This window comes from Mus musculus, chromosome 11, assembly GCF_000001635.26.
Source record: "Mus musculus strain C57BL/6J chromosome 11, GRCm38.p6 C57BL/6J".
NCBI lineage: Eukaryota > Metazoa > Chordata > Mammalia > Rodentia > Muridae > Mus > Mus musculus.
Genome location: NC_000077.6, coordinates 69,733,988 through 69,758,857, shown reverse-complemented (window position 1 = coordinate 69,758,857; position 24,870 = coordinate 69,733,988). Strand labels below are relative to the sequence as shown.

Here is a 24,870-nt window from a genome sequence, read left to right as displayed (position 1 = left end):
GAAACCCGAAAGGAGGACGACAGGACCAGGAACATTCTCCTCCTCCTGTCGCGTCAGAAAGAACACCCAACCAGGGAGCCGGAGCCCTAGCGTCAACAACTCCGCCGCGCGCGCTCCGTGTAGGCCGGTGCGGGCGGCCCCGTAGCGCAAGGGAGGGCGGGAAAGGAAGGGGCGGGACACAAGGGCGAATCTATAAAGGGCGTCACTCAGCCAGTTCTCTCCTCAGAAGCGCCGAGAGCGCGACCGGGACGGTTGGAGAAGAAGGTGGCTCCCGGAAGGGGGAGAGACAAACTGCCGTAACCTCTGCCGTTCAGGATCCCGGTTACTTATTTATTCGTTACCCCTTTTCTTCTTCCTCCCTCCCAAAACCTCCTCCTCTCCTCCCTTCTTTTGTTTCCTTTTTGGGAGCCGACGAATCTCCGGAAAGGGAGAAAAGGCTTTCTTTCAGCCCTTTTCGTTCCTCTGCCTTCCCCCCCCCTTCCCCCCTCCCCCACCTTTCCCTCCTCCAGCCTTTCCCTCCCTATCCCGGGAGGTCTTTCCTGGTGGCCGCCCGGACGGGTTCTGAGCACTTAGGCGGCGGTGGCGCAGGCTTTTTGTAGCGAGGTTTGCGCCTGCGCAGCGCGCCTGCCTCGCCATGCACGGGGGTGGCCCCCCCTCCGGGGACAGCGCATGCCCGCTGCGCACCATCAAGAGAGTGCAGTTCGGAGTCCTGAGTCCGGATGAATTGGTAAGATAGTCCGCCCGTCTCTCTGCTATGCCTTTGGCTGATGATCCTCTGGGAAGATGGGTCAGTGATGCTGATGTTGTGCGGGGGTCCAGCCTTCAAAAGTTAAATTATGCCAGGACTTAAACAAGCGAAATGCTATGCCTGAGATGAGTGCTTGACTGGACAGAGAAGAAAGATGTTTCCATACTTGAGCATTGCTGCGGTTCAACGAGACAGGGTTGAAAGTTGTACAGGAAGTGGATCCCCAGTTTTAGTTCTTTCACCAATATTGAGCATCCTGCTATGTGACAGTAATCAGACACTAGGAACACAGCTGCACAATAAATATAACAGAAACTCTACCTTCTAAAACACTATGGGAAAAACAGAGAAGAGAGCTTAAGAACAAAAAGAAATGAGCAAAAATAAGTACCTAGATTAAAGCAAAATGAGGAAATGCTGTAAGAAGTCACTGAAATTGAATGGTGTCAGGGTTTGGAAGACATACTTGCCAGGGATGGTGACATTCCCAAGTAATATCAGTCATCAGAGCTATTTTTTTAGGTGGAGGAAACAAGTGTCATGGGACTGAGAGGGAAATAAACTTGTATTCTAGAGACTGAAAAGCCAGTGTTGGGGCAGGCAGGGTTAGTGGGTGCGGAGAGTGCACTGAAGAAGCACGGGATATTGTAAATTACGCTCTAGAGAGTCCAAATTTCTGTTTTCAGTAGGAAACCACTGGGTAATTATAAAGGTGACAGTAGTAACTTATACACACACGCATGTACAGAAGCTCCGTAAAGAGCTGATGTGAAGTGGGTGAGGATAGACAAGGGATAGCTTTTGGAGACTTGGACTTCTTCCTCCTGAGAGGAATAGAGAGTGGAATTAAACAGCTGATTCTAGACTGAGGCAGTCCTGTTGGGGTAAGGGCTCAACTATAGCAGAACTCAAAAGAAAAAACAGAAAAACCTACATCAGGGCTGGTAAGATGGCTCAGCAGGTAAGAGAACTGACTGCTCTTCCGAAAGTCATGAGTTCAAATCCCAGCAACCATATGGTGGCTCACAACCATCTGTAATGAGATCTGATGCCCTTTTCTGGAGTGTCTGAAGTCAGCTACAGTGTACTTACATATAATAAATAAATCTTAAAAAAAAAAAAACAAAGCCCTACATCAGGTTTCTGGACATCCAAGACCTCACAGACCGACACAAAATAAATTCCAGATAATTAAAGTAATAAAACATTAAGAAAGAACAGGATTTTAGGGGAGCTGATACCAGAGGACAAACCTTACATTAATAAATAAAGGTAAATTTTCTGATGATCCTACAGTAAGCTAAGCATTGTACTAAAAGAGTAAGGCAGACATGGGCCACTTTTATCAGAGGCTCTAGAACAGAACTAAAATAAGTATATTGGGAAACAAATTTGTACTGTGATGGACAGGGTTTGATTTTTCAGGGTTTTGTTCTGTTTTGCTTTTGAAGCAGGGTCTCTGTATGTAGCACTGGCTATCCTGGAGCTCATAGCCCAGGCTGAATTTTGCTGGGACTGAAAGTCAGCCTTGTGCATGCTAGGCAAGTGCTCTTGACCACTTGGCTACATGTATTTGAAGCTCTTGGTATTTTGAAGCAGAATCTTGCTGTTCAGTTCAGGCTGCCCTGCAAATGGTGATTCTTCTGCCTTACCTTTCTGAGTGCTGAGAGCATAAGCCCATCTCACCTGGCGTGGTTAGACTTTTTTTTCCTTTAACAAATTAAAAATAAAAGGGGGTGGGGTGGGGCTGGAGAGATGGCTCAGTGGTTAAGAGCACTAACTGCTCTTCCAGAGGTCCTGAGTACACACACATGGTAGCTCACAACCATCTGTAATAGAAATTGATGCCCCTTTCTGGTGTGTCTGAAGACAACAGCAGTGTACTCATAAAATAAATCTTTTATTTTTTTAAAGGTTTCCTAATAACAAGTTAAAAAGAGTTTCTTAATCTGGTAGCAAAAATAATGAGAAGATGAGTGACCTCATGCATTATTGATAGAAGAATAAGTTGGTTAGCTTTTTGGAGATCATTCAGTCTTTAATATATGTATCTCTTGACCCAGCATCAAACCAAGAATTTATTTAATTTTTAAATTGAGACAGGGTTTCTTTGTATAGTTCTGGAACTTGCTCTGTAGACCAGGCTAGCCTCAACCTCACAGAGACCTGCATCCCAAGTGCTGCCACCACCACCTGGCCAGGCCAGCCTTTACCTTTACGATGGTACCTACCCACTGACCTCTGTTCTGAGTAGCCCTGCCTCAGTCTTCCAGTAGTTGTAGAGATGTTTTCATCATGGTCCTTCCCTTCATGGCATCCTCTCAGGAGGATCCAGACTCCTTGAAATTCTGCCCCTGCTTGCCTCTCCATCTTATTACCAGTCTCCTGGTAAATTAAAAAAATATTTTTAGATTAATTTATTTTATGAGTATTATTAATGTTTTGCCAGCATGCATGTATGTACACCACATGTGTCCCTGGTGCCTGAGAGTCAGAAGAGGGCATTGGGTCCCCTTAAACTGGAATTCTTGAAGGTAGTGAGCCACCATGTGGGTGATGGGAATAAAACCTAGGTCCTCTGCAAGAGCAACAAGTGCTTTTAACCACTCTGCCATTTCTCTAGCCCTTCTTGGTTTCCTTTTGCAACTCTGACCTGCTTAGCTTTTAACACTGCAAGTTTATTCTTGCTTCAGGGGCTATTTAATCAGTCTCTGCTGCTTAGAATAACACTGCCCAGACCTTATTGCCTGCTCTTCATGTCAGTGTGTTCTGTATTTAGATGTCTACTCTGACCATTTAAATAGCATCCTTCGTTCTGTAACCCCCTACCCTTTGTTTTACTTCAATAGCCTGCCACTGTTGGAGGATTAATTTTCTTAACTTTCTGTTAGCATTCCAAGTAGATCCTGGTGCTGATTTGCATGTAATTAAAATGATTTGGGTAAATACGTTTTAAGATTGTTTGAAAATGACAATTGAAAGTCACCTAAATATTTACTAATAGGAACCCTTTTTGAATACCGTAGGTCCTATCTTTAGAATAGAACAAAACTGCCCTATAGTCTAGATCCAATGTTCCCAAACTGCTGTCACATTTGAAAGCACTGTAGCAAAATCACAGGGGCACAGGGTATTCTGTACTCTAGAAGTATAGGTGCTCTGTACTCTACTAGTTGCACATGGTTCAGTTCCAACATTAGATGGCGCTGGATCCCATTGAATGACATCATATGTTTGAGAAGCTGAATTGTTTTTTGTTTGGTTTGGCTTGCTTTTTTTTGTAGGGTTTTTGTTTTGTTTTTGTTTTTTGATATGTGTGGAAAAGGGTGGAGGTGCTCTTAGAGATCAGGGGATTTTTTGTTTTGTTTTGGTTTTGGTTTTGGTTTTTTTCGAGACAGAGTTTCTCTGTGTAGCCCTGGCTGTCCTGGAACTCACTTTATAGACCAGGCTGGCCTCGAACTCAGAAATCCACCTGCCTCTGCCTCCCAAGTGCTGGGATTAAAGGCGTGCGCCACCCCGCCCGACTGTTTTTTGTCTTTTTGAGATCAGGGGATCTTATCCCCTGGAGCTGTATTCAGGTTGTTTACAAAAAATTAAAAAATAAAAAAAATTTGATGTGTGTTTTTGTGTGCATATGTGCATGGCATATGTATGTGGGGGAGTCTGAAGAGGTGTTGGAGACCTGACACAGTTGCTGAAAACTCCCCTCCAATTATCTGCAAGAACAATATGTGGGTGTTTTGTCCTTGTTTGGTTGGGGGGGGTGGTAGTTTGGTTTTTTTGTTGTTTTGTTTTGTTGAGATAAGGGTTCTCTGTATGGCCCTGGCTACTGTGGAACTTGCTTTGTAGAGCAGGCTGGCCTTTCACGAAGAGATTCAGAGATGTACCTGCTGAGCTTAAAGGAGTTTGCCATCACACCCAGCTCTGTGATATGTTCTTTTTTTTTTTTTTAATATTTATTTATTATTATACATAAGTACACTATAGCTGTCTTCAGACACACCAGAAGAGGGTGTCAGATTTCATTATAGGTAGTTGTGAGCCACCATGTGGTTTCTGGGATTTGAACTCAGGACCTCTGGAAGAGCAGTCAGTGCTCTTACCCGCTGAGCCATCTCACCAGCCCCTGTGATATGTTCTTAAGCACTGAGTCAGCTCTCTAGCTTTTTTGTCTTTTGAGACAGTGTTTAGATCTGAGTTCTGGGGTTATAGGCAAATGCTACTGTGCCTGGATCACAAAGCTGCAATTTTAGCAATTGCTAAGGACTAGTAGATTTGGAGCATGAAATGGGGTGCTGTTAGCTAAGGATTGAGAGGTCAGACAGCATTTAACAGTTTTAAGTAAGAAATTTTATTATTTCATTGTTTATTTAAACAAGATGTCCATTGTAGGCTCAGGCTGGCCTCGCACCCTAAAACCTCCTCCTGGGTGACAGGTACATGTCACCATACCTGGCTTTATTTTAACAAATTAAAATATTCTTCAGCTCATGTGTTTGTTTTTGCTTTTTGTTGTTGTTTTTTTGTTTTTTTTTTCAAATGGCTACTGGTTGCTAAGACATAAATATTTTTAAGTTTGGGTTTTCTTGCTTAATGAATCTTTTTTGAAGGTATTGTGAACAGATAAGAGAAAAAGTTACTTAACAATATGCAAAATGAGGTGGATTTTTTTGAGACTTGGTCTCACTATATAGTTCTGGCTAATCTAGAACACGTTACATAACCCAGGCTTGCCTCAAACTTGAGCTCTTTCTGCCTGGTGCTAGGATAACAAGCATGGGCCCTTATGCCTGCCTTTTACCCCTTTTTAAAAGATACAGCACTTAGGGCTGGGGAGCTGTGCAAGCATAAGACCTGAGTTTCAGTTCCTAATAGCCATGTAAGAAATCAGGTGTAGAGGTGTGCTCCCATAATCCCAGCAGTGAGGAAAGGAGGAGCTCTGGGGCTTGCTGGCTTGTTAGGATAGCCACATTGGTGGGCTCCGAGTTCAGTGTGAGAGCCTGTTTTTAAGGGAATTACATGGTTTTAGTTTGGGTAGGAAGATGGGTAATAAGGGGCTTTCTGTGAGGTATTCTTAAAGTTTTGGGGTAGAAATTGAATTACAGAGGGCTCTTTGAATTGGTAAAATGTCTGCTGCTAGGACTAGAGAGATGGCTCAGTGGTTAATTTACTGGCCTTGGAGAGGGCCTGAGCTTATTCTCAGAACCCACATGAGTGACTCACACTCACATGAAGGGGATCTGATGCCTCTGACTCCAAGGGCACCTGCACTCATAGACACACAGGACATGCATACTCATAATATAAAATTAAATTTAAAAAAGAATATATGTTGCCATGGGGCTAAAGAGATGGCTCAGTGGTTAAGAGCACTGGCTATTGGACTTTGGCTTAACTCCTAGCACCTACATGGCAGTTTACAACACCCTAACTCTGGTTCCAGGGAGTCCAGTGCCCTTTTCTGGCCTTCTTTGGTACCAGGCACACATGCAGTATACATGCAAGTAGAACACTCAAACACATGAAAATACATTTAAAAAAAAAAAAAAAAAAGTCTGTCAGACTGGTTGACAGTGCTTGTAAGTTCAAGGCTGTTCTGATCTATATACTGCTAGTTCCTAAACATTGAGGGCTACACAATGAGACTCTTTAAAAAGAAAAAGAAAAAAAAAATCGCCGGGCAGTGGTGGCACACGCCTTTAATCTCAGCACTTGGGAGGCAGAAGTAGGCAGATTTCTGAGTTTGAGGGCAGCCTGGTCTACAGAGTGAGTTCCAGGACAGCCAGGGCTATAAAGAGAAACCATGTTTCAAAAAAAAAACCAAAGAAAAAAATGCTGTTATAGGAAATGATTTGAGTTGGGGTGGGGAGCTAGGAAAGTTAGTATTGTGGTGTGTGTCTGTCTGGGGCCAGGGGAAACCTGGCATTAAACCCTCACACATGCTAAATACACACTGTACTACCAAACTGTATCCTCAGTCATTCATGTACTCTTTGAAGTGGGTAGTTACACTAATGAATGAGATTTTCTTTGTCTTAAAATTAATTACAATCTAATAAGGGTCTGGTTTCCTACAGTCTGCCAGTATATTTAACCATTTGCTGGTGTGTAGACTAGCCACTGAGTGTGTGTGTGTGTGTGTGTGTGTGTACGTGTACACGTGTCATGTTCTGTGCCTCAAGGATTATAGTCAAGTGGGAGTAACATATATAAGCAAAGTTAAAGTTGTGCTTAGCAGAACCTTCCTAGTATGGGTAAGACTAGAGACTAGAGATAAGGCTAATAGAGTGAGATAAGACTTCTGCATCTGGCACTTCTTCCTGACTGCAGACACTGAGTGACCAGCTACTTTCACACTCTTGCCACTGTGCCTTTGCTTCCGTGGTGGACAGTATTCCCTCAAAGCTAAAAAGAAATAAAAATAAAAAGAGAAATTGGAAAGGACATCTGAGCTGACTCTTACAAAGGAATGAGTTTACTCAGTCCGTGTATAACAGGGTGGTAAGACTAGAGGAATTGTGAGGTAACTTGCTGTAGTAGAAGTATATAAGGTAAGAGAATGTAGCAAATAAAGCTGTAAAGTGAGTTGTTGAAGGTCAAGGATATAAGGACCTCATGTGGTTTGATATAGGCAGATGAAAGAGAGTGAAGAATTAGTGAGCTTTGTAGAGCAGGCTGTTTAGTTTTTTTATTGTTATTTGTGTATTTTCCTGTGACCTGGGGTAACACAAAAGAACAGCCAGCTTCACACATACACACACACACACACACACACACACACACACACCAAGAATGTCCTGTAGGGGGGCTAGAGAGGTGGCTCAGCAGTTAAGAGCACTGATTGCTCTCCCAGAGGTCCTGAATTGAATTCCCAGCAACCACATGGTGGCTTGCAACCATCTATAATGGGATATGATGAACTCTTCTGGTGTGTGTGTGTTTGAAGATAGCTATAGTGTATTCATATAAATAAAAATAAATAATATTTTAAAAAAAGAATGTCCTGTATTCAGTAAGAACCAGTGTTTGGTTAAAGTAGTGAATAATCCCAAACTAACATTTGTTAAATCTTTAGTAGAGTGGTCCTTCCATTTATGCATTTATGCCTGCTACAAGGAGAGCCTCTGGACTAGTCTCAGGATGCTTGGAAATAGAATTAATCAATTAGATGAGGCTCAGTGAGTATTGACTGAGCAGAGAGAGGTGGAATTTTTTAGTGTACTTTTTTTTTTTTAAAGATTTATTTATTTATTATATGTAAGTACACTATAGCTGTCTTCAGACGCACCAGAAGAGGGCATCAGATCTCTGTTACAGGTGGTTGTGAGCCACCATGTGGTTGCTGGGATTTGAACTTCGGACCTTTGGAAGAGCAGTCGGGTGCTCTTACCCCCTGAGCCATCTCACCAGCCCTTTAGTGTACTTCTTAGGCTCCTATGTACTGTGTACACCAGTGGCCAGATTCATGTCTGCTTCTGTGTTTTTGCATTTCATAGTAAGCAAAATCCTCTTCATGTAGCTTGGGACTTAGAGAAGCTGGTGAGGGTCCAGCCTAATAATTTAGTCCCATCCCAGGCCTGTCTCCTGAGTCATATCACCTTGATTGAATTTATTTATCTATTTGCGTGGTGTTGAGGCCGGTATTGTTTAAGTTTGACACAACTAGCCATGAAGCTCTAACTGACACAGAACTCAAAAAATTCTGCCTGCCTCTGCCTCCTGAGTGCTGGAACTAATGGTGTGTGCCACCACATGCAATCAGTTTTGGGTTTTTAAAACCTTTTTCAACTTGTTTGAGATTATAGGTTACATAGGGAGTCCAAGGCCAGCCTAGGCTACGTGTCTTAAAGAATGAGGGCTGGAGAGGTGGCTTAGAGGTTAATTAAGAGCACTGACTGTTCTTCCAGAGGTCCTGAGTTCAATTCCCAGCAACCAAATGGTGGCTCACAACCATATGTGATAGGATCTGATGCCCTCTTCTAGTGTGTCTGCAGATAATATACCCATATAATAAAATAAAGTTTTAAAATAAATAAATGAATGAATGAGCTGGTCATGGTGGTGCATGCCTTTAATTATCATAGTACTCTAGAGGCAGAGCATGGCAGATCTCTGAGTTTGGGGGTGGGGGCAGGATTACTTAGTGAGGTGCTGTCTCAAAAAAATATATATATATATAATCATTGTTTCTGCTATAGTATAGGTAGTATAGGAGAGTAGGATGAGCCTGTGTATAGTACTAGAGAGTGTTGGGTCTCATCTCTGTTGACTACTTGAGACTGAAGGTTTGGGTAAATAACTTCATGAGACATCTAAGAGGTAAGGAGGTCAGTGGTTAGAATTAGAGGAACAAATTTTGTCTATATCTCAATTAACACTCAGTGAGCTGTATACCTCTAGAAGCTGGTGGAGCAAAGCCTGACTAATTTGAAAGTCTACCTTTCGTTATATGAGAAGATACTCAGGATTGCCTTGACCAGCTTAGTGTGCTTGAGGCCCTGGGTTAGACCCCAGGTCTACATCCTCCTCCCCTATATATTCAAATGAACAGAAAAAAAGACCTTATCTTCTGAGCTCCTCTAGTTCTCATCACTGAATCGACCCTTTGAGTCCTGGCTCCATCTTTCTTGGGACTCCAGCTATTCACTTTTGCTCTGCCAGCCTGTGTCCTTACTTACAATAAAGTTTCACCTGGATATGAAAGTGCTCCGGCAGTTTAGGCCCTAAGAAGGAGGAGTAAATGGCAAAGATAGGGGTTAAGAGAGGAGACAAAGTTTCCAAGTGCCTGTTCTTTTCAGGAGCTGAAGTTAAGAGTTGGTAGATAAGTCTTGACAGCACACGTTGGCTCTCAGGCACATTGCAGGTACAGAGAGATTCTCCAGGGACTCCGATAGTCATTGGCCTGATTTCAGCTTGGGAGAAGAAAAAAATAGTATTTTGGTTTTGACTCCGCGCTCAACCTCTTTCCATCTCTTTTCATGTTAAATCTTACTGATGTAATAGTGACGTAGATTTTTTAAAAAATTTTTTAAGATTTATTTATTTATTAAATGTAAGTACACTGTAGCTGTCTTCAGATACCAGAAGAGGGTATTAGATCTCATTAGGGATGGTTGTGAGCCACCATGTGGTTGCTGGGAATTGAACTCAGGACCTCTGGAAGAGCAGTCAGTGCTCTGAGCCATTGCTCCAAACTGTGACATAGAATTTAACTCAGTAGCCAGGTGTGGTGGCACATGCCTTTGATCCCAGCACTTAGGAGGCAGAGGCAGGTGGATTTCTGAGTTTGAAGCCAGCCTGGTCTACAAAGTGAGTTCCAGGACAGCCAGGGCTACACAGAGAAACCCTGTCTCGAAAAGCAAACAAAAAAACCAAAAACAAAAAAAAAGAATTTAACTCAGAGAGATATTACTTGGAATTCCAGTCCTGGCTAGAGGCAAGGTGGTGCTTGTGTAACCCTAGCTTTTGAAAGAAAGAAGCGGGAGAATTTTGAGTTTGAGGCCAGCATGAACCACATAGCAAGACGTCTCAAAATACTAAAAGTAGGTATAGAACCAAGGCTCATATTCTGTTTGAATACATGCCAACTCACCCTCTACCCCTCATGCAGACACAGTGGCTGACTGAAACATACTTGGGATGTGTTACTTAAGTTTAGTATTCTAAAGTTTTAACTATGCTAACATTCCCATTTCATACCTTAAACAAATGGTTTGGAATTTTCTTTCTTTTCTTTCTTTTAAGATTTACTTATATGAGTACACTATAGCTGTCTTCAGACACACAGAGGGCATCGGATCCCATTAGAGATGGTTGTAAGCTACCATGTGGTTGCTGGGATTTGAACTCAGATCCTCTGGAAGAGCAGTCAGTGCTCTTAACCACTGAGCCATTTCTCCAGCCTTGTTTGGAATTTTCTTAGGCCTTATTACAGAACTCTTCAGTTCTGCACACTAGGAATCCTACTTAGTTGGTACTGGCTTTTCTTTCCTGCAGAAGCGGATGTCTGTGACAGAGGGTGGTATCAAATACCCAGAAACAACGGAGGGAGGTCGCCCCAAACTTGGGGGACTAATGGATCCACGGCAGGGGGTGATTGAGCGGACTGGCCGCTGCCAAACATGTGCAGGTAAGTGCTGGGGTTAGAGGATTCCTAAGGATGGATACCTAAACTAGTCTCTTAGCCTAGCGGTGGTGGTTTATGCCTTTGATCCTAGCACTTGGAAGCAAAGGGAGACGAATATCTGAGTTCTAAGCCAGCCTATTTCCAGAGTTCTAAGACACCAGAACTAACTACATAGAAACCCTGTCTCAGAAACAAAGAACCTTTAGAGTCAGTGGCAACTTTAAAGAAAGTGTCTGGTGGGGGCTGGTGAGATGGCTCAGTGGGTAAGAGCACCCGACTATTCTTCAGAAGGTCCAGAGTTCAAATCCCAGCAACCACATGGTGGCTCACAACCATCTGTAACAAGATCTGATGCCCTCTTCTGGAGTGTCTGAAGACAGCTACAGTGTACTTACATATAATAAATAAATAAATCTTTAAAAAAGAAAAAAGAAAAAAAAGAAAGAAAGTGTCTGGTGTGTCTTTCCATAGGAAACATGACCGAGTGTCCTGGCCACTTTGGCCACATCGAATTGGCCAAACCTGTGTTTCATGTGGGCTTCCTGGTGAAGACAATGAAGGTTTTGCGCTGTGTCTGCTTCTTCTGCTCCAAACTGCTTGTAGATTCTGTGAGTAGGTCTTTGGTCCCTAGTCTGGGAGGGTGGTTGCTAGCTGGGGCAGGGCAAGGGAACAGCTCCAATTGACCCTGCTCTGTTTTTCCCCCAGAATAACCCGAAGATTAAGGACATCCTGGCCAAATCTAAGGGGCAGCCAAAGAAACGGCTTACGCATGTCTATGACCTGTGCAAGGGCAAAAACATCTGTGAAGGTGGAGAGGAGATGGACAACAAGTTTGGTGTGGAGCAGCCGGAGGGTGATGAGGATCTGACCAAAGAGAAGGTGACAGGGACTTGCGGGAAAGTGACTCTAGAAAATTTGGTGAAATCACATACAGCTGTGGAATATATTTCATAGTGTGGCAGAAATGGCCCTGTGCTAGGTTCTAATGGTTCTCTTCTTGAAAGGGCCATGGCGGCTGTGGGCGGTACCAACCCCGAATCCGGCGCTCTGGCCTAGAGTTGTATGCTGAATGGAAGCATGTTAATGAGGACTCTCAGGAGAAAAAGATCTTGCTGAGTCCAGAACGAGTGCATGAAATCTTCAAACGCATCTCAGATGAGGAGTGTTTTGTGTTGGGCATGGAGCCTCGCTATGCCCGGCCTGAGTGGATGATTGTCACAGTGTTGCCTGTGCCTCCTCTCTCAGTGAGACCTGCTGTGGTGATGCAGGGTTCTGCTCGAAACCAGGTAAGCTGCTCTAAGAATCTTCCCTGGGCATCTGGGGAAGGATCATGTGATTAGAGGCTGCTTTCTTTTAAATACACTTAGGTGTAGCGTGTGTAAAGGGCCAGGTGGACTGACAGGAGTTTGAACATGTTTTGCTCCTTGATAGTTGTGTAACCTTTAAAGATACCCTAAACATGGTTTCCCAGGGTAGGCTGAAAGGAGTTTGACCGTGTCCTTGGCATGTTTGTCAGTGCTGGCCTGACTGTGACACTGCTGACTCTTTACCTCAGGATGATCTGACTCACAAACTGGCTGACATTGTGAAGATCAACAATCAGCTGCGGCGGAACGAGCAGAATGGTGCAGCTGCCCATGTCATAGCAGAAGATGTAAAACTTCTCCAGTTCCATGTGGCCACCATGGTGGACAATGAACTGCCCGGCTTACCCCGTGTACGTCTGCACACTCCTGCCCTTATGGATTGGAGCCAGAGTGGGGGCCAGCATGAGGCAGCAGAACTCTGGAGGAGAGACCAGTGCTGACTACCTGAGTGCCCCTTCCTGTGTTTTCTTATAGGCCATGCAGAAGTCTGGCCGTCCCCTCAAGTCCCTGAAGCAACGGTTGAAGGGCAAAGAAGGACGGGTTCGAGGGAATCTAATGGGCAAGCGAGTGGACTTCTCAGCCCGCACTGTCATCACCCCTGACCCTAACCTATCCATTGACCAAGTGGGTGTGCCCCGCTCCATTGCTGCCAACATGACCTTTGCAGAGATTGTCACACCCTTCAATATTGACAGGTGTGCTTTAGTCCATAAACCTTGTCCATAGTGACCAAGGTAGGGGGTGGAGCACTTGTTCTCAGATGTGTACCTTCCTCATCTGGAAGAGACAGCTTGGAATGAAGCAGGAAGACCCTGAAGTTTATAAGTTTGGCATCCACTTGGGGTTTGGGATGAAGGTGGGAATTCATGGTTTTTGGAGAGTATTTTGCTCATTTCATACTTCATTCCTTCCTAGACTTCAGGAATTAGTACGCAGGGGAAACAGCCAGTATCCAGGAGCCAAGTACATCATCCGCGATAATGGCGATCGAATTGACTTGCGTTTCCATCCTAAGCCCAGTGACCTTCATCTGCAGACTGGCTATAAGGCATGTAAATAGGCCATGACCATTCTTAGTCACCAGAGCTGGGAGCCTCCTGTAGAATGGGGCTGGTTATTTTAGGAGTGTGGCAGTCAGAGTGTTGTGGGGGTTTTTTCTGAGACAGGTTTTCATCATATACCCCAGGCTAACCTAGAAATGGTGGACTTCAAGTATGTGTTCCTCTTGCCTTAGTTCCCTAGTGCTAGTGTATACCACTATGACAGTGGGTGCCTTTTGTTCTGCTTAACCAGTTGTGCTGCCAGTCTCTGAGGTCAAAGTGAGGCTACATCAGCCCGTGTCAGCATGTGTGTGGCAGGGGAGAGAGCTTCATGGATGTTTGTGATTCCTACATTTTATTATTCTTAGTAACCTGATGTTGGACTGGGACCGTGCAAAGGGGATGTTTGAAGGTGAAATAACAGTGAAAAAGCATCGCAGTATCATCTCCAGGCTACGAGAGACTGGGTCCACTGTCATTTCATTCTTAGTGTGCCTTCTTCACTGAACCCTTCTCTGCCTCACCTCTCTAGGTGGAACGGCACATGTGTGATGGGGACATTGTTATCTTCAATCGTCAGCCAACTTTGCACAAAATGTCCATGATGGGGCATCGGGTCCGAATCCTCCCCTGGTCTACTTTTCGGTTGAATCTTAGGTTAGTTCTCTACCTGAGGGAATCAGACTGAGATGGGAACAGGCCAGGCAATTCCATTATGTCACTGAAGAAGTAGTCCCAACTCTTGACTTCTTTCTCTGTTTGGCTACAGTGTGACAACTCCATACAATGCAGACTTTGATGGAGATGAGATGAATTTGCATCTGCCACAGTCTCTGGAAACACGGGCAGAGATCCAAGAGTTGGCTATGGTGCCTCGAATGATTGTCACCCCCCAGAGCAATCGACCTGTCATGGGTATTGTGCAAGACACACTCACGGCAGTACGCAAATTCACTAAGAGAGATGTCTTCCTGGAGCGGGTGTGTGACCCAAATGGAAACTGGTCTTGGGTGGGCAAAAGGGTCTGAGTATGAAAGAGCCAGGGAAGGAGAGCTACAGTGTTTTTTTCTTTAATTTCATGTATTATCTATCACTTCTATATTTTTTTATTTTCTAATTATTAAAAGAAAAATAAGATCTTACTATTATAATATTCTGTATTTAAGTAAAAATTTGAAAGTCAATTCTAACATATTTTTGCTTCCAAAATCTGACTTACTGTGTTAGGCAGGGCCATGTTCCAGATATTCCTAAGACAGTGAGCTCAGTTAGATCTTCCTCCCTTTTACTTTCTTTTCTTGCTGTTTACCTCTCAGGGTGAAGTCATGAACCTCTTAATGTTTCTGTCCACGTGGGATGGCAAGGTCCCACAACCAGCTATCCTCAAGCCCCGGCCCCTGTGGACAGGCAAGCAGATCTTCTCCCTCATCATACCTGGACACATCAATTGTATCCGTACCCACAGCACCCATCCTGATGATGAAGATAGTGGCCCTTACAAGCACATCTCTCCTGGGGACACCAAAGTAAGGCTTTGCTTCTGAGTGTATACAAGATTTGAACATGGGAATGAGAACAAAAATCTAAGTGAGTGTTTGTCCACAGGTTGTAGTGGAGAATGGGGAGCTTATCATGGGCATCCTTTGTAAGAAGTCCCTGGGCACCTCAGCAGGCTCGCTGGTCCATATCTCCTACCTGGAGATGGGGCATGACATCACCCGCCTCTTCTACTCCAACATTCAGACTGTCATTAACAACTGGCTTCTCATCGAGGGTCAGTATAGCCAGCTTCCAAATCCTCTCTGACTCTTCTTCACCTCACTTACAATTTATCCTTTACTTGTTCACACTGTCCTCCTAGATTGCTAATGTAGTTTTTGTTTCTCCCTAGGTCATACCATTGGCATTGGGGACTCCATTGCAGATTCAAAGACTTACCAGGACATTCAGAACACTATTAAGAAAGCTAAACAAGATGTAATAGAGGTGAGGGAAGGCTGGGCAGAGAAGAGCTTCTTAGGGATTTGAACTTAAAACTCTGCAAGAGCAAAATAGATATAAGGGTTTAGAGAGAGAGGGAATAGTGACTCAAATGTGTTAATGAAAACTCTGTCTCCAGGTCATTGAGAAGGCTCATAACAATGAGCTAGAACCCACTCCAGGAAACACATTGCGTCAGACATTTGAGAATCAAGTGAATCGTATTCTCAATGATGCTCGAGACAAAACTGGCTCCTCTGCACAGAAATCCCTCTCTGAATATAACAACTTCAAGTCTATGGTGGTGTCTGGAGCCAAGGGTTCCAAGATCAACATCTCCCAGGCAAGATGCTTCATTTTCCAGATATGTGGCCTATACCAGAGTTTGTAAAGAGGATGGTATGTACATGTTTTGGTGTGAGGAAAGATGGAAAAAATAGTAGGGAATTGTCACCACCACCACCACTGCTGCAGTGTCATGGCTTGAAACAAGATTCACTCACGTGTAAAAGACCTTTTTTAAAACAAAACAAAACATGGTTTTGCTGTGTAGCCCAGGTTGAGTGTGAACTTTGTATCTTTCTGCCTCCTCTTTCCAACTTTAGGTTTCAGGCATGCACTATTTCTGCCATAAATTCATACTTTTAATGCTAGGGGAAATCATATGCAGCCTTTCCCCCCCCTTAGGTCATTGCTGTTGTCGGGCAGCAGAATGTAGAGGGCAAGCGGATCCCATTTGGATTCAAGCATCGGACTCTTCCTCACTTTATCAAGGATGATTATGGTCCTGAGAGCCGAGGCTTTGTAGAAAATTCATACTTGGCTGGTCTCACACCCACTGAGTTCTTCTTCCATGCCATGGGAGGACGAGAAGGTCTCATTGACACGGCTGTTAAGACTGCTGAGACTGGTGAGGCCTTTTCTGAGCTCTTGTGGAGATGGGAATGGGGATTCTCCATCTAAAGGTGAATTTTGGTCTCTGCATTTTGAGCTTTGTCATGCTTTTACCTCAGGTCTTTCAATTAATTCCCTTTCCCAGGGTATATTCAGCGAAGGCTGATAAAGTCCATGGAGTCGGTGATGGTGAAATATGATGCAACTGTGAGGAACTCCATCAACCAGGTGGTACAGCTGCGCTATGGAGAGGACGGCCTGGCAGGGGAGAGTGTTGAGTTCCAGAATCTGGCTACACTTAAACCTTCTAATAAAGCTTTTGAGAAGAAGTAAGAAAGCGGGAAAACAGATGATTCACACCCCTGGGTCTTAGTGCCTTCCCTGAGTTACAGGATTCCCTTTAGAAGGTGACCTCATACAGTTTGCAGCAGACGTACTTGACTTTTAGCACCATCGTTTCTCCACCCATTTGAAATAGATGCTGCATGGGAAAAGAGTGGATATAGAGGCAGATTTGAAGTCTCCCTATGGTAGTAAAAAAGAGCAGAGAGGAACAGATAGGTACAAGCCTAGGTTCCATTAGCCGTCCTGTTCCTAGTGGTCTGTTCCCATTTGGAAACCTCACAGTATGCCTTAGTGGAGTGAAAACACAGAGCCCATTTGTCCTGATTCCACCCCCTTGTCACCTAGGTTCCGTTTTGATTATACCAATGAGAGGGCCCTGCGGCGCACCCTTCAGGAGGACCTGGTAAAGGATGTGCTGAGCAATGCCCATATACAGAATGAGCTGGAACGGGAATTTGAACGGATGCGTGAAGATCGGGAAGTGCTCAGGGTCATCTTCCCAACTGGTGACAGCAAGGTGCATAGAAGTGTGAAATGCTGGACTCTAGTCTGAGGGTCCTGCTGTTGAACTGTCATCCTAATGGATAATCCTCCCATTAATCCCTCCTCCCTCAGGTGGTCCTCCCTTGTAACCTTCTGCGGATGATCTGGAATGCTCAGAAAATCTTCCACATCAACCCTCGCCTTCCCTCTGACCTGCATCCCATCAAAGTGGTAGAGGGTAAGCAAATGGAAAAGAAAAAAAAAAGGACATGACCACCTAGGTATAATGGAGGAGAAAGGTTATTGTAGATTAAGGGGGAGTATAGCCAAAGGCAGATACATCTGGGTGAGTCCGGTGGTCATGACCCTGAGCCATGTAAGAAGTGAGAGAGGGGAGCCAAGTTCAGCAGCCACGAGGCCAACAGAACCAAAGGAGTAGTACCCAAAATGTCAGGATTACATAGGAAAGAGCCAGCCAGCCAGCCATACCTTGTAACAGGTATGGACTGAGGGATGCTGGGAGAACCCACTGACCAGGTTTGCTGATAGGTTAAGTAGGCAGCTCAGCTTTTGTAAGTAGTGCCTGCTTTGCTGTCTCAGGACTTGACTGGAGGATTAGACTCTGCTATGGCTTGGTATAACCATCTCTTTGCCTCTCCATGGACCCCAGGAGTCAAAGAATTGAGCAAGAAGTTGGTAATTGTGAATGGAGATGACCCACTAAGTCGGCAGGCACAGGAGAATGCCACATTGCTCTTCAACATCCACCTAAGATCCACACTCTGCTCTCGCCGCATGGCTGAGGAGTTTCGGCTGAGTGGAGAGGCCTTTGACTGGCTGCTTGGGGAGATAGAGTCCAAGTTCAACCAAGCCATTGTGAGTGTTGCACTTCTCCTTAGCCTTGATTTTTATTCTTTTGTTTATTGGCGTCTTTGGTTACTAAGAATAGCCCATTTCACTGGAGAGATGGCTCAGCGGTTAAGAGCACTGACTGCTCTTCCAAAGGCCCTGAGTTCAATTCCTCGAACCTACATGGTGGTTCAGACTTATAAACTCCAGTCACAGGATCTGACACCCTCTTCTGACCTCTGTGGCCAGCATATACATGCTGCACAGCATATATTCAGGCAGAACATCCATACACATAAATAAAGTATTCTTCAGAAACAAAAAATGGATTTAGCATGTTATAGAATCTTTTCTGGGTGTTCAGCATATTCCAAAGTGATGCATAGTGATAGGTTAAAAACTGAAGCCCTTGTAAAGGAAATAGTGTTCTTTCCTTTGCTACACTCATCTTCCCCAAGTCCCTTTATAATTAACAGATAGGCTCACCCTAACTGCATCCCATGACTTGCAAGATAGACATTGTCTGATGCCAGTTTTCCTATAGGCCCATCCTGGAGAAATGGTGGGAGCTCTGGCTGCTCAGTCTCTTGGAGAACCTGCCACTCAGATGACCCTGAACACTTTCCACTATGCTGGTGTATCTGCCAAGAATGTGACGCTGGGTGTGCCTCGACTTAAGGAGCTTATCAACATTTCCAAGAAGCCAAAGACTCCTTCACTCACTGTCTTCCTGTTAGGTCAATCTGCACGAGATGCTGAAAGAGCCAAGGTAAGAATCAGGATAATGGACTGCCTAGCAAGAACAGGTTGGATCAGGAAATGATGATACCTCTGAAGAGTTCACTAGGCCAAAAGCCCAGTGACCCCAGTACCATGTCATGAGTCACTGTCTCTTCCTAGGACATTCTTTGCCGCTTGGAACATACAACATTGAGGAAGGTGACTGCCAATACAGCCATCTACTATGACCCTAACCCCCAGAGCACAGTGGTGGCAGAAGATCAGGAGTGGGTGAATGTGTACTATGAGATGCCCGACTTTGACGTGGCCCGGATATCTCCCTGGCTGCTGCGTGTGGAGCTCGACCGAAAGCACATGACTGACCGGAAGCTTACCATGGAACAGATTGCTGAGAAAATCAATGCAGGTAAGGCTGAGTAGACAGCCCACATGGATGTCCCACCTAGGTTTCTACTACTTTCATGGTCACTTTATTGGAGTCCTTAGAGTCACCTGTAAACACCTCTGCTCTCCAACAGGTCCTTTTCAGGATCATTAAACCCTTCAAGTCCTCTCTGTACTTCCTTCCTTCCCTTCCCAAGGTGTTTTGGGTTTGGTTTGGCTGTTGGAACCCACTGTGTTGTCTGAGCTGGATGACCAGTGAATCTCTAGGCTCCATCCATCCACCTGTCTCTGTCTCCTCGTGCCCTCATGTCACTGAGGTTACAGACAGTCTATTAAATGTACTCTTTCTCATGGGCATTACTATTCCTACCAGGTTTTGGCGATGATTTGAATTGTATCTTCAACGATGATAATGCAGAGAAGCTGGTCCTTCGAATCCGCATCATGAACAGTGATGAAAACAAGATGCAAGAGGTAAATGGTCTGAGACCCGGGGGAAATAAAATAGAATGGGATGTAATGCTGTGATTACCAGTGTGTGGCATCTGCAGTTAGGTGATTCTGATCTTAGCTACTTCAAGTCAAGATGGTGGGAGAATGGAGTTACTTTAGAGAGAGTTGCAGCTGGGTAGTTAAAGAAGGAAAAGTCCAAATTAATGAGTAAAAAGTCTTTGAAACAATAAACAGGCATGCCTGTACCTCAGCATTAGGGAGAGTCAGTTACTATAAGTCCACTTAATTAGAACAAACAAGTTTTAATACTGACCTAATATTTATTTGTATAAGTACAGCAAGAATTTTAAGTTTGGTTTTGTTTGGCAGTACTCAGAGATAGAGGCAGTTGGGTCTGTTGAGTTCCGGGCCAACCAGAATTGATCCATTGTGCCCGTGGGGGACTGAAGAGGCTGTTTATCACCTAGCACTGCAGTTACAGATGATTGTGAGCCACTATGTAGGTGCTGGTAACCAAACCCAAATGTCTTTAGTCACTGAGCCATCTCTCCAGCCGCTTCTTGGCTCCTCAGTGTTAACTCATATTTCTGGTCTTAAATAAATCTTTTTTTAAAAAAAAGTTTATTATCTGTAAGTACACTATATCTGTCTTCAGACACACCAGAAGAGGGTATCAGATCTCATTACAGATGGTTATAAGCCATCATGTGCTTGCTGGGATTTGAACTCAGGACCTCTAGAAGAGCAGCCATTGTTCTTAACTGCTGAGCCATCCCTCCAGCCCTGGTCTTAAACTCTTGATCTTCTGCCATCATCTCCCCGTTATTAGGATTATAGGTGTGCTTTACAATACCTGGCATAGAGAAAATGATTATGAAAGTAATAAATCTTGATAAATTATACTATATTTCCACTATGCACAAGTACATACTGCACAGTGTGTGGGACACTGCACAAGGACTGTGCAGGCAAAAGCTCTTGCTGCCAATCCTGATGGACTAAGTTTGAGTCCCAGGAACCTATATGGTTGAGAGAGAGATAACTCTTATTGCGAGTTCTGTGACTTCCATATTTGTGTGTGTGTGCATGTAGGGGCTTCAGAGATGACTCACTGGTTAAGAACTCCGGCTGCTTTCCCAGAGGACTCAAGTTCATTAATTCCCAGTTCCCTGGTACTGGTTTACAGAGAGACTCTGATACCCTCTTCTAGCCACTCTTGGGCACTGCATACACGTGGTGACACATGCAGACGACATTCCCATACACAAATAAAACTCTTCTTTAAAAAAAAAAGTCAACTTTTAATCCCAGCACAATTAGTTTAATTTAAAATACTTTTTAAAAGTGGAAAATGCATTTTGGTTGTAGGGTGTAGTGCCTCTTCTGTTGTATGAACACCTTTCATTCCTATGCAGGATGGGGTTCAGGAACCAGTTTATCCTCAGCTAAAAAGAGGAGGCTAGGGACTAAAGAGGTGGCTCAACAGCTAAGAATACTCTTTTTTGGGTTTTGTTTGTTTTGAGACAGGGTTTCTCTGTGTAGCCTTGGCTGTCTCACTCTTTAGACCAGGCTGGCCTCGAACTCAGAAATCCGCCTGCCTCTGCCTCCCAAGTGCTGGGATTAAAGGCGGGTGCCACCACGCCCAGTTCAGTAATTAAGTAATTAATAATTCTTAGTCTTTACAGAGGACCCAGGTTTCATTCCCAACTCCAGACACATAATTGAACACAGACATACACACAAACAAACACTCACAAACAAAAAGTAAAAATATATTAATGTCATAAAAGCTAAGGGCTTTAGTGAAGACAAGGAAGCAATTCTTTCTTGGCCAATTGTAGTTTGGGGAGGGAACAGAGGAAATCACAGGCTTACTGACCTCACTCTTGTTGCAGGAGGAAGAGGTGGTGGATAAAATGGATGATGATGTCTTCCTGCGATGCATTGAGTCCAACATGCTGACAGATATGACCCTGCAGGGTATCGAGCAGATCAGCAAGGTCAGCATCCGTTCTACTCTGGCCACCTGCCCGCCTGCTCTTGCCCCTACTCAGCCTGACTAGAGCTTGCCTCGTCTCTCCAGGTGTACATGCACTTACCTCAGACAGACAACAAGAAGAAGATCATCATCACAGAGGATGGGGAGTTCAAGGCCCTGCAGGAATGGATCTTAGAGACGGATGGTGTGAGCCTGATGCGGGTGCTGAGTGAGAAGGATGTAGACCCTGTGCGCACCACGTCCAATGATATTGTGGAGATCTTCACGGTGAGAGCCCACAGAGCATGATGCCTAAGTCTCTCTAGGAACTCCCCGCTCATGGTTTCCATGCTTAGGCTTTCTGTCTGGATCCATTGGTTTTTTAGTTTGGGATGGACTGCCCCCGATATCCTCCCTGCCAGTCTGGGTAGTGACCGGATCAGGGAGATGAACTGAGCTAACTTGGTGTGACTTCCTTTCAACTCTGGCAGGTACTGGGCATTGAGGCTGTGCGGAAGGCTCTGGAGCGAGAACTGTACCATGTCATCTCCTTTGATGGTTCTTATGTCAATTATCGGCATTTGGCGCTCCTGTGTGACACTATGACATGCCGTGGCCACTTGATGGCCATCACTCGTCATGGGGTCAACCGCCAGGACACTGGACCGCTCATGAAATGCTCCTTTGAGGAAACGGTACTGACAACCTTTTCCCGGCCTGGTTTTTAGAGATAGATAGGACTTCACTGGGCCTTTCCTAGCCTTAGACTCTTAGTAATCCCCAGGAACCCTGTCCTGTCACTAAAGCTCTCTGAAGGGTAAGCATGAGTCATCATGCCCAGCACTAAGGACAGGCTTATTTTATCATCATTTGTGTAGGGGAGAGGCAGGGTCTTACTATGTAGCCCTAACTGGAACTCACTGTGGAGACCAGGTTGGCTTTGAACTCACAAAGTTCCTTCTGTTTGTGTCTCCCAAGTGCTGGGATTAACCATGCCTGAGTAGATTGAAAGAAGGGAGCTTGTCTCAGTAGTGAGCGTGCAGGCCTTTGGCACTGCTTTCCACTGTTGATTGTTGGGCAGGATGGGTGCTGTGGGTGATGGGTGCTGTGGGCAGGGAGATTAATGTCTCTTCTGGTTGTTCAGGTGGATGTCCTTATGGAAGCAGCAGCACATGGGGAGAGTGACCCGATGAAGGGAGTCTCTGAGAATATTATGCTGGGCCAGCTCGCTCCAGCTGGTACTGGCTGTTTTGACCTCCTGCTTGATGCTGAGAAGTGCAAATACGGCATGGAAATCCCCACCAATATCCCTGGCCTGGGGGCTGCTGGACGTGAGTGTGTGGGCTTTCAGCTGTGTCAAGCTGGCTGGGTCATGCTTAAGGGTAGACATACAAGGGAGTGCGTGCCTTTAGCCCCGAGTGCTGCTCCTCATAAACCACTCTGGGCTCTTTGCAGCTACCGGCATGTTCTTTGGCTCTGCACCCAGTCCGATGGGAGGAATATCTCCTGCAATGACACCCTGGAACCAGGGTGCAACTCCCGCCTATGGTGCCTGGTCCCCGAGTGTTGGTGAGTAGCCTCGTCCAGGAAGAGAAGCGTCGGACTTCGTGGGTTTGGGGCTGGGGAAGGGGGTGCTAGAGCTCCTGCTGACGCACCTGTTCTTCCTTCAGGGAGCGGGATGACCCCAGGAGCGGCCGGCTTCTCTCCCAGTGCTGCATCTGATGCCAGTGGCTTCAGCCCAGGTTACTCCCCTGCATGGTCTCCCACACCAGGCTCTCCGGGCTCCCCTGGACCCTCAAGCCCATACATCCCCTCACCAGGTGAGCTGCTACACCATTTCCTCCTTCCTCCATGTTTGTATGCCGGGCTCTTCACCACTATTTCCCTTTGTCTTTTCCTATAGGTGGTGCTATGTCTCCCAGCTACTCACCGACATCACCAGCCTATGAGCCACGCTCCCCTGGGGGCTATACACCCCAGAGCCCCTCCTACTCCCCTACTTCACCTTCCTACTCCCCAACCTCTCCATCTTACTCTCCAACCAGTCCCAACTACAGCCCTACCTCTCCTAGCTACTCGCCCACCTCCCCTAGCTACTCGCCAACCTCTCCTTCCTACTCCCCCACCTCTCCAAGCTATTCCCCAACCTCTCCTAGCTACTCCCCAACCTCTCCAAGCTATTCTCCAACATCACCTAGCTATTCTCCAACTTCTCCCAGCTACTCACCGACATCTCCTAGCTACTCCCCAACTTCTCCCAGCTACTCACCAACTTCACCAAGCTATTCTCCCACCTCCCCCAGCTACTCACCGACATCTCCCAGCTACTCACCAACTTCTCCAAGCTACTCACCAACTTCTCCAAGCTACTCACCCACCAGCCCTAACTATTCTCCAACTAGTCCCAACTATACCCCGACATCACCCAGCTACAGCCCAACCTCACCCAGTTACTCACCTACAAGTCCCAACTATACACCCACCAGCCCTAATTACAGCCCAACCTCTCCAAGCTATTCCCCAACCTCACCCAGTTATTCCCCCACCTCACCAAGCTACTCCCCCTCCAGCCCACGATATACACCACAGTCTCCAACCTACACACCAAGCTCACCAAGCTACAGTCCCAGCTCACCAAGCTACAGCCCCACTTCACCCAAGTACACCCCAACTAGTCCTTCCTACAGTCCCAGCTCACCAGAGTACACCCCAGCTTCTCCCAAATACTCACCTACAAGCCCTAAATATTCACCCACTTCTCCCAAGTATTCTCCTACCAGCCCCACTTACTCACCTACCACCCCAAAATATTCTCCAACCTCCCCGACATACTCACCAACCTCTCCAGTCTATACCCCGACCTCTCCCAAGTACTCCCCAACCAGCCCTACCTACTCGCCCACTTCTCCCAAGTACTCGCCCACCAGTCCCACCTACTCACCCACCTCTCCCAAGGGCTCCACCTACTCTCCCACTTCTCCTGGCTACTCACCCACTAGCCCCACCTACAGCCTCACCAGCCCAGCCATCAGCCCAGATGACAGCGATGAGGAGAACTGAGCGAACAGGGCGAAGAGCTGGTTAGGGTCAGACAACCTCGGTGGCCTGTGTGTCACTTCCCTCACCTCACAGGCTGTGACCCTACCCTGGGTCCCTTGTACATAACTCCTTGTGACAAAACCCTCTGGAAGTTCTGGACCCCATTTTTGATAGGCTTTTTTGTCTTGTCCTCTACTCATGCTGTCTTGGACTCACTGACCCAGCTGCAGGGTTTTGTTACCCTGCCAGTCCCCTGCCTCACTCCACCATGAAGGTCTCTGCTTTCCTGTGACTTGATTGGGATACAGGCATTTAACTTTGGAAGGCTAGTTTGGTGCCTGCTCTGGGTCATACACCTGATCTGGAAGAACAAAGCTTAAGCTGCCTTTGTTATTTTTTGAAATTGAAATAAAGTTTACTAATTTTGACCAAAAGTCTGTATG

General features: G+C 45.6%; 1 protein-coding gene across 1 annotated transcript; it reads left to right on the top strand.

Moving 5' to 3' along the window:
• Nucleotides 1-224: 224 nt before the first annotated feature.
• On the top strand, nucleotides 225-24,861 carry Polr2a (polymerase (RNA) II (DNA directed) polypeptide A). The gene is made up of 29 exons (NM_001291068.1): nucleotides 225-727; nucleotides 10,745-10,877; nucleotides 11,346-11,482; nucleotides 11,580-11,753; nucleotides 11,879-12,160; nucleotides 12,430-12,591; nucleotides 12,716-12,936; nucleotides 13,157-13,289; nucleotides 13,814-13,938; nucleotides 14,051-14,261; nucleotides 14,598-14,807; nucleotides 14,887-15,055; nucleotides 15,173-15,267; nucleotides 15,401-15,604; nucleotides 15,949-16,171; nucleotides 16,301-16,484; nucleotides 16,846-17,017; nucleotides 17,116-17,221; nucleotides 17,654-17,859; nucleotides 18,377-18,601; nucleotides 18,733-18,979; nucleotides 19,331-19,431; nucleotides 21,306-21,410; nucleotides 21,494-21,676; nucleotides 21,880-22,083; nucleotides 22,533-22,719; nucleotides 22,844-22,957; nucleotides 23,059-23,208; nucleotides 23,292-24,861. The coding sequence occupies exons 1-29, from the start codon at nucleotides 635-637 to the stop codon at nucleotides 24,446-24,448; spliced, it is 5,913 nt and encodes a 1,970-aa protein (NP_001277997.1). The 5' UTR covers nucleotides 225-634; the 3' UTR covers nucleotides 24,449-24,861.
• The last annotated feature ends 9 nt before the right edge of the window (nucleotides 24,862-24,870 follow it).